The sequence below is a fragment of the Castanea sativa genome, chromosome 1 (genome assembly GCF_040712315.1).
Source record: "Castanea sativa cultivar Marrone di Chiusa Pesio chromosome 1, ASM4071231v1".
Lineage (NCBI taxonomy): Eukaryota > Viridiplantae > Streptophyta > Magnoliopsida > Fagales > Fagaceae > Castanea > Castanea sativa.
Genome location: NC_134013.1, coordinates 15,125,844 through 15,139,825, shown reverse-complemented (window position 1 = coordinate 15,139,825; position 13,982 = coordinate 15,125,844). Strand labels below are relative to the sequence as shown.

General features: G+C 34.8%; 1 protein-coding gene and 1 pseudogene across 1 annotated transcript; both read left to right on the top strand.

Annotated features, from left to right (window-relative positions):
• The first annotated feature begins 5,115 nt into the window (after positions 1–5,115).
• On the top strand, positions 5,116–7,946 carry LOC142621947 (uncharacterized). Its single transcript, XM_075795331.1, has 2 exons — positions 5,116–5,282; positions 5,439–7,946. Exons 1-2 carry the CDS (start codon positions 5,270–5,272, stop codon positions 7,727–7,729), a joined length of 2,304 nt encoding a protein of 767 aa, XP_075651446.1. The 5' UTR covers positions 5,116–5,269; the 3' UTR covers positions 7,730–7,946.
• Positions 7,947–10,282: 2,336 nt separating this feature from the next.
• Positions 10,283–13,744, top strand: LOC142610117 (putative disease resistance RPP13-like protein 3; annotated as a pseudogene).
• Positions 13,745–13,982: the final 238 nt, after the last annotated feature.

Below are 13,982 nucleotides of genomic sequence, written 5' to 3'. Positions count from 1 at the left end.
TTGGTAATTTCAATGAGACATTATAGTTCAAATTCTCTTTCTCAATTTACTGAACGACTAAAAAAAATTGATAGAACTTCATAAATGCGTTAATTTTTAATTTATTTTATCTGCAGCATGGATTTTGAATTTCTTTAGGAAGTATATATAAACATGATTAAAGGCAAAATTTGTATGATTGGGTAACCATATTTAGAAAATGGAGTACCACAAGCCTTTTGTTACAGCAAATAAAAAGAAATTTTAAACATTTGTGCTGGTGAAGTTGTGCAACATGAAGCAACATTTTAGCTATCTTCTTATCACTCATGTCAGTCTGCTATGTATGACCAAAAGCACATAAACAAACATATTTAGATCATCATTTGTGAAACTATGATGGTTGTTTTGTTATTACTAAAATATCAATGCAAGTGATAATGTGGAAATGTGCTTCATTTAAAGCATTTGCAATTAGATTATTTTTTAAATATTTAAAATAACATATGACAACTCATAGCATGAGCATCACCTGATAAAATAAAGTCCTCTAACAAATGAGGTAACTGTGTAACAGAGAATCAGAGATTGACTCTCTTCTCAGTCATTCTTTATAATCTAGTAGGTGGGCTTATTGTAAGTGTCATTTAACAATCTCAACTACTTGCAGTAATGCCCTCAAAAAAAAAAAAAAAAAACCTACTTGCAGTAATCAAATATCAAAATTTGGAATAAGATGAAAACGCGTCGTTGCAACTGGCAATCCATCATCAAGAACCAAACGTTGAAAAATATACTACTAGAAAACAAAACGCTGAAAAATATGACATTAAAATTAAAATAGCAATATATAGGTCAATGATTACACTAATTATTGCACATGTTGGGGTATCAGACTCTTTGTTCCATGGAATAATTTTGATTCGAGTTCAATGGTTAGCATGTTCTTTGATTTGTAGGCATTCGAGAGTCAATAAAATTCGATAATATTTCAATTAAGAGGACTTAAACTAAGACGGGATGATGAGAACGTGATTAATTGTGGTCAAGCTTAAATAAATTAACCATAACTAAATACATAATTGAACTTGATTGAATGAAAATAATAAAAGTTGCTCCACAACATCTGAGCTCTTAATCTCTCATATTGATGTTGGGGAAGCTAGAAGAAAACAAACACGTTACTTCTTAAAGGGAAAAAAAAAAAAAAAAAAAAAAGGCATGTATGCTCTTGAATGAAACCTCAAATAAATGAGAGTTTCCTTAAATCCACAAGGTAATAAATTTCTGAAATTTACCAGAGAGAAACAATAGGCAAAAATATGAATTTTTATTAATATGATAATTGAATTGTCTTGAAGGCCACAATGTGTTTAAAAAGTAAAAAGAAAACATAGTGCAACTATATAAATGCACAAAAAACCCTAATTCGTGCTAATCACATAATTAGGTGGCAGCAAAATTGAGATAATGGGGAAAATTGAAAACACAGTCTCTAAGAGACGTCCCAAAACAGGCAAGACCTTATTCTAACTTTTAAATTAAAATTTATTAAGGAAATCAAATATTACTTAAAAAGGAAAAATCGTTGTTTCCAAAGCCTCTTTCTCAAAAAAAAAAAAATGTTTCCAAAGCCTTAATCATGAGTCTTGATCAAAAGACTGTTTCCTTTCAGCCATCCAAATTTCATGCAATTCTGACATCATCACCCCAATCTACTAGTACCTATTGAACTTGCGCCGTGATTTCCGACGCTCTTGCTACTCTAGGAAAAGAAAGTCTGTGTTGTCTATTCTTCATCACATAGGTCAAAACAAAATTGACCTGGACCTACCATAGATCGATGAAAATAAAATTATTGTAACATTTTGTTATATCTCTAAACTTTCTCAAATAATAAAGCATGAAAGTAAATCACATACAAAGTTAAAGTGATGAAAATAAACTAATACATAGAGAGAATGAAAGTGAAGTAGATGTAGTAGTAGAAGAAGAAGATGATTGACAATACTGAGTTTGATGGTAATTTTTTTGTTTTATGTCTGTGGCTAGTTTATTTTAATAGTTAGATAACAGGGGTTGGAGAAAGTAGGTTACATAGAGAGAATGAAAGTGAAGTAGATGTAGTAGAAGAAGAAGAAGATGATTGACAATACTGAGTTTGATGGTAATTTTTTGTTTTATGTCTGCGGTTTGAAACCTACTTTCTCCAACCCCCATTATCTAACTATTAAATAAACTAGCTACAGACCTACACGATGCATGAAAATATATAAATATTTTGTAATGGGGTGTAATATATAAAAATGTAACACTTACTTTTAAGTATTATTTATTTTTTTTAAAGATTTCTACAACTATTTTTTTTTATATTTTCATCTGTTCAAAGTACAAATATATTTTGTATGTTTGATTAATATTTTTTTTTAAGGTAAACTATATGTTTCCCACTTCTGTTGTAGTGTGTTATATTTGATATACAACTAAATTTTATAAGTTTAAAGTTTATTATTCAATTTTCTCATCTCTTAAGAAATAATGAGATTATCATAATTATAAAAATTCATCACAAAATTACAATGTTATCTTAACCAAAATTAAAATAAAACAAAAGGAATAAAAGATAGACTTTATAATAATAATTTATTACTCAAAAAATTGGTAGGCATATTCAAATTCATAGCCATGTGGATTGTGTTTTGACATAAACTCAAATTCCTATTTCCAAAAAGACAAGTATTAATTCATATTAAAATTCAATCTATAAAAGGGAGGGAGAAACTTTGTAATGGGAAATTAAAAAACACACATTCCCAAAGAACATGTTTTTAAAAAAAAACCATCAACCTTTATCAAAATTTTAAGAAAGAACAAAAATCCGAGAGAGAGAGAGAGAGAGAGAGAGAGAGAGAGAGTACTCATAGTTTTTTGTGGGGAAAATATAGATTGAATGAGAAAAATTATATCAATTTATACAAAATAATATGGAGAGAAGAAAAGTCAAAATATAAGAAAGAAAAGATGATGAAGGAAGTGTAATAGTAAAGTAGAGAGTAGCAGGGAAATAAAGAGGTAAAGAGGGAGGAGAAATGTTAAAGGAAATGTAATAGTAAGTGTAGAGAAATAAGGAGAAGAAGAGTTTTTTTTTTTTTAGAATAGGGAGAATAAAAGTTTAGAAAGAGAAAATAAGAGATATAAAATAAGTGGATGATGTGGCCGTTGATGTAGCTCAATAGGAGTTTAATAATAATAAATACTACCTTTCAGCTTTTAGATATATTGGTTGCATATCCGCGCATTGTGCGTGATAATATTATTGTTTTAACTGTTATTTGTTAACAGTTAGTTTTTCATTAGCTTTTAATATAATAAAAACCATACATATACTTTTTCTTAAACCTTTATATATATATAAAATTTATTTAATGCAAATCTTTACATATATAAACTCTATATATTCCATTTATTTATATACGTAAAACCATAGACTACAACTCCATAATGATAGTGGCTAATTAATTTTATCATTTTTCATAATGCAATATGTTGAATAAATTAATATGAGAAGAAAAAAAAAAAAAATATAACAATAAACACCAAATTAATTATCTCTAAATAAATACCAAATTATCCAAAACGTGTTATGTAATATAATAATATTACATTCTTACATACTATCTTTAATTCTTTATAATGCAATATGATAAGATTTAACAATCAAAGTGAACAAAAAAACAAAACTTAAAATACAATTAAATTGGATCAACCTAAAATAGAGTTCTAAAAAACACAAAAACTTATCAACCTAAAGTAGAGAGGCAAAAAAAAAAAAAAAAAAAAAATCCTCCGAAAATTTAGAGAGAAATAAATTTTTTGTGAGGAAAAATTATGCATATAATGGAAGAGAGAATGTTAAATTTATACTAAAAGGATGATAATAAAAAAAACAAAATAAAGGAAGATGAATAGTGATATTAAGATTGAGGGTAGTGGAGAGATGAAAAGGTAAGGAAGGGAAAGATGAAGAGACGAAGTAAATGAAGATGAAAGAAAAGATGAATAGTGATATTAAGGTTTTGGGTAGTTAGGAGATGAAAAGGTAAGAGAAAGAGAAATGTGGAAGAAAGTGTAATTATTAAAAAAAAAAGTAAACGTTCAAAAAAAAATTGGAAAGAAAAATGATAATGATGTGGATGCTGATGTGGTTCAACTGGAGCGTAACAATAATAAATGCTACGTTTTAAATTTTAGATGTATATAAATTATAACGTAATAGGATAACATTTAACAATCAAATAGAACAAAAAAAAATTAAAATGCAAAACTAAATCGCATCAACCCAGAGTAAAGTTATAACGAACACAAAAATTTATCAACTTAAAGCAAAGATACAGGAAAAAAAATACTCCAAAAAATATTTTGAGAGAGAGAGAGAGAGAGATAACCTTCTTATGAGGGAAAACTATGCAAAGGATGGAAGAGAGAATGACAAATTTATAGTAAGATGATATAAATATGAAGAGACAAAATAAAAGAAGATGAAGAGAAAGATAAATAGTGATATTAAGATTGAGGGTATAGTGGAGAGATGAAAAGGTAAGGAATGGAAAGATGAAGAGACAAAGTAAATGAAGATGAAAGAAAAGATTAATAGTGATATTATGCTTGAGAGTAGTGTAATTATTAAAAAAATAAGTAAATGTAAAAAAAATAAATATAAGAAAATTAGAAAGAAAAATGATAATGACATGGATGTTGATGTGGCTCAACTGAAGCGCAGCAACAATAAATGTTACGTTTCAGTTTTTAGAGGTATATAGATAAACAAATACTTGTCAAGAGTTTTGTAACTCAATTAATTGACACCTTTTAGTACTTTTATGACATCTAGAGTTCAAATCTCATTGTTGTAACTATCAAAAGCTTTGTTTCTCAAAGAAAAAAAAAATTAAGCTTAAAATTTACTAACTTAACTAAAAAGTCAACTAATGAGTTTAAGGAATAATAAAGAAAACTTTAAGTCCAGGATAGGTTAATTATGTTCACACTAGCACACGGTGAACGCTGAAAACGTACATACCAAACGGTACTAGTTTAGGTCAAATTAAATTTCTGGTTTAGAGCGGGTAGCGACCAGCGAGTCTTTCTTTTATTTCCTTTTGATCTGGTCAAACACTCAGCATGTGAAAGAATTCACATTCACATTTCATTGTTTGCATGCTCTGCTCTATTTCTCACAGAATTCTATTACCAAGAAATGCAGTTCAGAGATCACAGAAGCTGAATCAGAATGCTACTTACAAGTAAGTCACCAGCTTAATTCTCAAGTAACTTAAACCGCAAAATTTCAATATAACCCAATGGAACTTCTACTTCAAGCCATTAGCAGTTATTTTTATTATAAATATAGAATTCTTGTACAAGTGTTAAAGCTTGAAGGTTTGTTCTTTTGCTTTCAGTTTTGAGCGGTTGGCTTTTTGTGGAGAAGAGGAAGCTCGTCCAGGTGTTCCCAGAAGAGGCAAGGAAAATATGGGACCTTTGGGAGCTACGAATATTGGTCCTGATCAGTCTCACCTTGCAAATATCATTGATTGTTCTAGGCAATCGCAGAAAGTATAACCCAAACACTTTGCTCAGATTGTCTCTATGGTCTGCATATCTAACAGCAGACTGGGTGGCAACTGTTGCACTAGGTGTCCTCTCCAATAACCAAAGAAACTCCTGCACTTGTGTTATTGCTAGCAGTAGCAATACTAATAGTATCAATGATGAGCTCAGGGCATTTTGGGCACCATTCCTGTTGTTGCATCTTGGCGGCCCAGACACAATTACTGCTTATGCTTTAGCGGACAATGAGTTGTGGATAAGGCACCTGCTTGGACTTCTTGTCCAAACTATAGTGGCAATTTATATCACCGTCACGGCCCGGAGTGGAACTTGGCTCTCATTCCTGACCATTCCCATGCTTTTTGCTGGGCTAATAAAGTACGTCGAAAGGACATTATCCCTGAGGTCTGCAAATCGTGAGCAGTTTCTTGATTCATTGCTCTATCGTCCTGATCCTGGCCCCAACTATGCCAAATTCATGGAGGAGTTCGGTTTGAAAAAGGCCGAGGGGTTTAGTGTGTTGGCTATTGAAGTGATTGAGGCTGCTGACCAATCCTATGCTGCTGGCAATGGCAATAACAACGGTGACACTAGTAAACGGACATTGCCTGTTGCGTACAGCTTCTTCAACACTTTTAAACTGCTCTTTGTAGATCTTATTCTTAGCTTCCATGACCGAGATAAGAGCCGGTCCTACTTCCAAAATCTCACTTCATCAGAAACTGCTTTTGAGGTAGTTGAAATCGAGCTTGGATTTGCATATGATGTTTTCTATACAAAGGCTCCTATCATATCCACCTTTATGGGATGCATTTTTCGCTTCATCACTTCCTCTTGCACTATTATAGTGTTCGTGCTCTTCCTGATTATTGAGAAGCACAATCACCCGCAGGTTGATCTCATCATTACTTATATTTTGCTGGTTGGAGCTATTCTTCTAGAATTCTATGCTGTCATTTTGCTGCTATCCTCCGATTGGACAAAGCTATGGTTGAGTGAGCATGAATCTCAGTTTTCTCAAATAAAAAGGAGTTTTCAATCCATGATTTCTCGACCAATCTCTTGTTTTGTACCTATTGTTTCTCCGTTGGCCTCTTGTTTTCAATCTAAGGTTTCTCCTTTAATCTCTTGTTTTATTCAATCTAAGGTTTCTCGATTGATGATTCCTTGTTTTCAACATGTTATTTCTGAAGTAGTGTCTTTTCTTTTACCTTCTAACAAAAAGAGGTGGTCAAATTCCATACCTCAGTTCAATTTGCTAAGCTTTTCCCTTAAAGATAAGCCCGTGCCTTGTTTGGATGACAAACCTGAACTTTTTCAAAAGATTGTGAGACATTCGCCTATCTTCTATAAAACATTTGAGAAAAGCTGGTATACATACCGTTGTGAAATCTCCCCCAAATTGAAAGGTTGGATCTTCCAGCATTTTCTGAAGAAACCAGATGACAACAATACTTCATCTTTATGTAGTGCCAGAGGCAATCTTGTTTTTAAAAATTATATTGAAAAATATGAACGTTCTCTCTCATTCAATTGGACCACTGAGGTAGAGTTCGACCAAAGCATTCTTATCTGGCACATTGCTACAGATCTTTGCTATCACTCAGGTGGTGGCAAAAACTTGGCTGCTGAATATTCAAGTCATAAATGGAGCAAGAACCTATCAGACTACATGTTGTATCTCTTAGTCATGTGTCCTTTCCTGTTGCCAATTGGGATTGGGATGATCAGGTTTCAAGACACTTGTGAGGAGGCCAAGCATTTTTTCCAGGAAAAATATCTATCAAAAAATAAAGTGAAATTTTGCAAAATGTTGCTTGAAGTGAATACTGATGTTGAACCGATTAAGGTAAAAGGAGACAGGAGCAAATCTGTGCTCTTTTATGCAAATAAACTTGCAAAACAATTGCAGGAAATGGGTGAAGAGAAAAATTGGGAGCTTGTTTGGGAGTTTGTCTGTGACGTGTGGATCGAGATCCTAGGTTATGCCGCTAGTCATTGCAGGGGATATTATCATGCTCAACAGCTCACGGAAGGCGGAGAGCTCCTCACTCATGTATGGCTTCTTATGGCACATCTTGGCATTACAGAACAATTTCAAATCAACCGAGGCCATGCAAGAGCTAAATTGGCTGTGTACTGAGTGATTTTATTTTAATTTTTGTATTAAAGTTGCTCTTGAAGAGAATGCGACTTAATTATGAAATCAGTATATCCATCTAGATGAACTGAGCAGTCAAAAATTGGCATAAATCATGACTTGAAGTTACAATTTCCAACTTGGAATTGTGGCTTCAAGTCACGATTTATGTGCAATTTGAATATGTGTGTATGAGTGTGTACAATAAGATATGTGACTAATTTTTACCCATATTATTGATTGCACATGAGATCGCCTATATACTCAGCAAGTTTAAATTCAATAAAATATTGTCACCTCAAATTATTTTCAAATACCATCATAAGACGCATTACACACCATTACAAGCTTATTTCCCTGTTAAAAGGTGCCACTTTAGGTATGGCAATACTTCTAGCTGCATTTTCTTTTGCGTTTTTGGTGTGTTTCTTTTGGTTATGGATTCTCTAGCTGCAATTGATCTTGGCAACAAAGGAAGCCCATTAATATGGTTCCATTGTGCATGAGTACAGGTGGGCTCTTGGCTTAGGGTTAAGACCAACCAATGCCTTGACCTTCTTGCTAAAGAGAGCCAGACTAGAATATACTTGTTTGTTTGGTATATACCCCTCCCCTCCGATTATCATTATGCAGCTTGAGATTGATTCACAGTAATTGCTACTTGCTAGTTTCCTCTCCAGTCTTTCTTTATTAGCTTGTTGGTGGATTTCTTATATCATTAATCAAGCAGAAGAGTCAACGACAATGCAAGCATCCAAGAAGACTTTCAAGGCTTTCTGCTTATTACAACAGAAATGGCTTTTAAGCCTAAAAGTAAGCTTGGCAACAGTGTGGGCTGAAATTTTTTCGTTTTTTAGGAGATAGTTAGTTGGGGAGGGGTAGGTGGAGTTTGAATCGCATATATGGAACACCACAAAAAATATCATTACAGAGGGGCTATCACTTGAACTCCTAAATAGTAAATACTACAAATTTGACTCAAGTACAAAGAGGACATCAATTGGGTTTTGAAAATTGTTCGCAATAGCTTAATTCTGTAGGTATATACTAGTATCATTTGGAACCTCCCATTCAGGTTTAAATGGTATTGGAAAGTATCCTCTCCATAATAGATCCATTTTTTATGATTCAAATTAGATATTAAAGATCTAAAGTGTACAAACATTTTGAAATTTTAAATTTCTGATTAATCTTGCAGTAATTACAGGGTCATTTTTATTTCCCATTCAGGTCACGTTGGTGACTTTATTATTGAAAACTATTGTAATAGCTGCTGAGTAGTTGAAATAATCAAATCTTTCTTTGATTTTTTTTTTCTTCTTGTGGTTAGCAGTTTGTCAACCTATGATCTAAAAGGCACCACTTAGGGTACTTCACCTTTTTTTTTTGGTTGTTGTTGTAAGTAACATGGTATATCACTAATCTTGATATAACTGAGGTAGGCAACTCTGTAGCCAGAGATTGATGCTCCGCCGCATTTGCTGGGTTTCTCTGTAGACTCTAGTCATTCTTTATTACCTGCAGATGGCTTATTATATTTGTCATCTAATAATCTCAACCACTTTCAATAATTAAATCAAAATTTGGAAAGTGGGATTGCAAACTTGCAATTTAACACCAAGAATCAAACGTTTACAAGTATGATAATAAAAAAGGGCAATTAATAAGTAAATAATACACTGACTAATTCACGTGCTTGGTATCAGACTCTTGATTCCATGGAATAATTCTGATTCGAGGTTATGAGTTTGACTTGAGTTCGATGGATAACAAGTTCACAGATTTGAAAATTAGAGAATCATGGATTTGGGATTGTTTAAATTAAGACGAGAACTTGAGTTTAGTGGTGACTGGTGATGATGTGTACGTGATTAATTGTGATCAAGTGTGACTAGATTAATTGTGATCTAAATATGTAATTAAACTTATCTGAACAAAAACATAGAGCTTGAAAGTAAAATGAACTGAAAGTTAAAGGGATGAATATAAACTTCCTTACATTAGCGTAAAATAACTACTACAATAAACGCAAAATCTATATTAAAAGAGAATTATAAAGAGAATTAATCTTGCCATCGAACCAAGTTTAAATCTTGAAGACCCACTTACACCCAACAAAAAATTTTCTTGGAGGCTAGGCAATTAACCATCATGTACGGTTCTGGGCAATGCATCAAGTTCATCATTTATTAAAGGGCCTTATAGCCTACCAAAATGGTTCAATGGAAGACTTCTAAAACTCAAGTGTATTGGTTACATTTCATAAAGATCCAAGAATCAAGTCAAGTCTTCTAACTCAAGTATATTATTCAAGGAAAAAAAAAAAAAAAAAAAGAAGAAAAGATTTAAGTATATTAAAATTGTGTTCAATTAATGATTTTTCTGATAGTTAGGTAACGCCAGTCTAGGTCCTCATCGGTGGTTGAATCTCCCATATGAAACAAGAATGAGCTGTACGAAGATTGGAAATAGTTACTCTTTAATAGTACCCAAGTCAATTCTACTCATTTTTAAGTATAGCTAACCGAGTTAAAATTTGATACAAAATTATTGATCTTAATTCTTGGCTGTAAACTGGGTATATGATACAAAGTTTAAGAACAGTTTGTTGTTGAAGTCGTGAACTCATTGCTGCAAAAAGAGATAGCAGAAAAATGGCTGACAGTGTTGTTTCTTTGCTCCTGGAGACTCTGAACCAGCTGCTAGACCAAGATGCTGATCTGCTTCCTGAAGTGGAGGATGAGCTAAGATCATTCCACGCGGAGCTTGGATTGGCAAGTGGCTTTATTAGAAACTCTGTGGGTCAAGGGAATGCCGGAGAGGTGGAAGTTATGGCGGAGGAAATCAACAAGGTTGCTTATCGGGTTGAGGATGACATTGACAAGTTGGCTGTCAGGATCGCAAAGCAAAGGATGAGAGGTGAGTTCAGGAAGTTCATTTATGGCTTTGACCACAGGAACAAGCTTCGAGATGTCTTAGGAACTATCCACAGCAGCATGAAGGAGGTCAAACAAATTTACGGTGAAAGAGGAAGCAGTGTCCAAGCTAGCAGCCATTCATTTTTAGCAATTGACAGGAAGATCGAGGAAGTTGACCTGCTATGCTTTCCCGACAAAATGGAGAGCTTATTGAAGCAGCTATCTAACTTGGACCAGCGTCGTGCGGTTATTTCAATTGTTGGAGAGGCTGGAATCGGCAAGACTGCTCTTGCCAAGAAAATCTATAATAAAAGTTCTGTTCAGGGTCAATTCAAATACCGTGCATGGGTCCATGTATCTCGGTATTGCAGAGCTGGAGAGTTGTTGTTTGGAATTTTAGAGTCTCTTCAGCTGATCACTACTGGAGAGAGGCAAGACATGACAGAGAAAGAGCTGCAAGAGAAGCTATCGAAGTACTTAGCAAATAGGCGGTATCTGATAGTCCTGGATGATCTGCGGAAATTAGAAGCAGGATGGGAGGAGATCATAGAACAGGCCTTTCCTGATGATATGGATGGAAGTAAAATCTTGTTCACTTGTCGGCCTGAGCATGAACCTTCGCTTAATCGTACAACCATCCACCAACGCTATTTACTTGAGCGGCTTGATAAGGCAGAGAGGTGGCAAGTCCTACGCGAGAGAGTGTTCAGTGCAGTAACTAATAAAGCAAATTTGGAATCATTGGGGGAACAGATGGCAGAAAAATGCAAGGGGCTACCACTCTCACTTGCAATTTTAGGCCGATTGTTGGTGATGCAGGGGGACAGTGTTGAAGCCTGGTCCAGATTAGCTAGTACTTTAGATGTATCCTCTGGTGAAGGAAGCCAGCATAACAATGATGGTCAAGAGCTTCATGGCTCAGTGATACTGCCTAGTTCCCCCATGGAGGAGAACTTGGCTTCCAATCCTCATCCCCCAATGGAGGAGAACTTTTCCCCAAAGCAAAGCATAGATCTGCATTTGCTTCTAAGCTTTATTCACGAACATTTACCCGACCACTTGAGCCTCTGCCTTCTCTATTTTGGTATGTTCCCAGAAGGGGCTGAAATACCCACAAAGCAACTGATCCAATTGTGGATGGCCGAAGGATTTATTCGGCAAAAGGGAAGTCGAAGAATGGAGGACTTTGGACAACAGTACTTGGAGGAGCTTATTGGTCTCCACTTGATCCAAGCGACTGCAAGGAGAAACGATGGCGGAGTGAAGACGTGCCAAATCCATGATCTTATCTGGAAGTTTTGCATTTCCAAGGGTAGAGAAATGAAGTTTCTTGAAGTCCCAGATAAATCAAGTGATGCTCCTGAAAAGACTGGGGAGAAGACTCGAAGAGTAGCCATTCATGGTACTTTTTCTTCGCTGAAGGATGTTTTCTCAGAACTCCACAACTGTAAAGGTGTCCGTTCTTTCCATTTTTCTGTCCCAGGTGATAATGTTAGGCTTCCCACATTTAAGTGGAATTCACTTTATGAAGGCTTCAAGTTGCTCAGGGTGTTGAACCTTGGGATGGTAGAAGTCTTGGAAATTCCCAAGGAGGTTGGAAGGTTAATTCATTTGAGGTACTTGAGGATAAGAGCTCCAGGCATCAGGCATGTGCCTTCCTCTATATGCAATCTCCTAAATCTTCAGACACTGGACATGAGAGAGTCTAGTTTGAGCAATTTGCCAGATGAAATTTGGAAGCTGCAGCAGCTACGACATCTCAAATTGTTTCATCTCCGTAGCCTGCCTGAGCATTGGGGAACTGATGAGAAATCTCTTGAGAACCTCCAAACCTTGTCTTGCATGCGTCCCCAGAAAGGAATGAAGCGCCTCATGGTCAGGGCCAGGTTCCCTAATATTAACAAATTAAAACTAGCTAGCCAAAACCCTGATGAAACAGCTGATTTTCTTGAAAGCCTTGACCATCTATACCACCTTCAATCCCTCAAAATTGAGTCACCTTCTAAACTTCCTGATCCAAGTGCATTTCCATTGACACTCACCAAAATAACTTTACAGGATACAACTCTTGGGGACAGTTGCATGAAAAGGCTAGAGAAGCTGCCTAATCTTCGCATACTCAAACTACGAAAAAATTCTGTTTCTATAGAGGAGATTACTTTCAATGCAGGTGGGTTTCCTCAACTCCAAGTCCTCCAAATGGTGGAACTGGAAATAACTAAATGGACACAAGGAGGAGAAGCAATGGTGAATCTTCGGCATCTGGTGATAAAAAAATGTGTTCAATTAACAGATTTTCCAAAGAGCTTGTCTAGTCTGCGAAAACTAGAGGTGATTTTGCCCACTGCAAATCTAAGAAAGGCCCTTCAAGATTATGGGTGTAAGGGTGGTCTTGAGATGATAAATCCTGGACATGTATGATGAATCAACAATGATCAATCCTCCCCAGGATGAGTCTAATGCATCAACAAAGATCAATCCGCCCCAGGACGTGTCTGATGCATCAACAATGATCAATCCTCCCCAAAACGTGTCTGATGCATCAACAACAATCAATCCTCCCCAGGATGTGTCCGATGCATCAACAACAATTAATCCTCCCCAGGACGTGTCTAATGCATCAACTTAATGATGGCATGCATTCACAATGCATTTTATATTTACTTTCTTTTACAATAATGCCTATTTATAAGGCTCAAATTCTCTCTCTCTCTCTCATACACAGTTTGGATCGAAAGAATTTTCTTTATAAGACAAGTAATTGGGTATTCCTTATACATAAAGGAATAGAATTTGAGCCTTATAAATAGGCATTGTTGTAAATAGTTTGATACTTGAGGATTTGCCCAAAGTATTTGTCTTGCGTAAAGAGTGGTGTGTTCGTGTTTTAGAGGTAGAAAGATTCATGTGTGAATTTGTTAGTTATGTGAGTGTGAGAGTCTGAGATTGTGAGTTTGTATTTGTGCGGTTTGTGAGGGATTTTGTTTATACTTATGTGTCAGATTTTTGTCAGTGTTTTGGAGTGTTGAGTTTGGTTTGTAAATTTGGGTAATAGTGATTATAATCGTTATAGTTTTTTTTTTTTTTTGGAGGAGATTATTATCGTTATATTTGATGATGGGTTTTGTTTGGTATCACTTGGTAATCCATGTCTTCTTTCGAAAAAAGAAGAAAGAAAATTCCATGTCTTGTTGTGTAACAAAGGACTCAGGTTGTACTTGTTTTCTCAAACAGTGAAATTGGGCGGCATTGAATTACTCGTGTGATTACGTGAGTGATATATAAGAGAGAGTGATGCGGAATTGGGTTTTAAGAAGAAGAACTAAGAACCAGTTAAT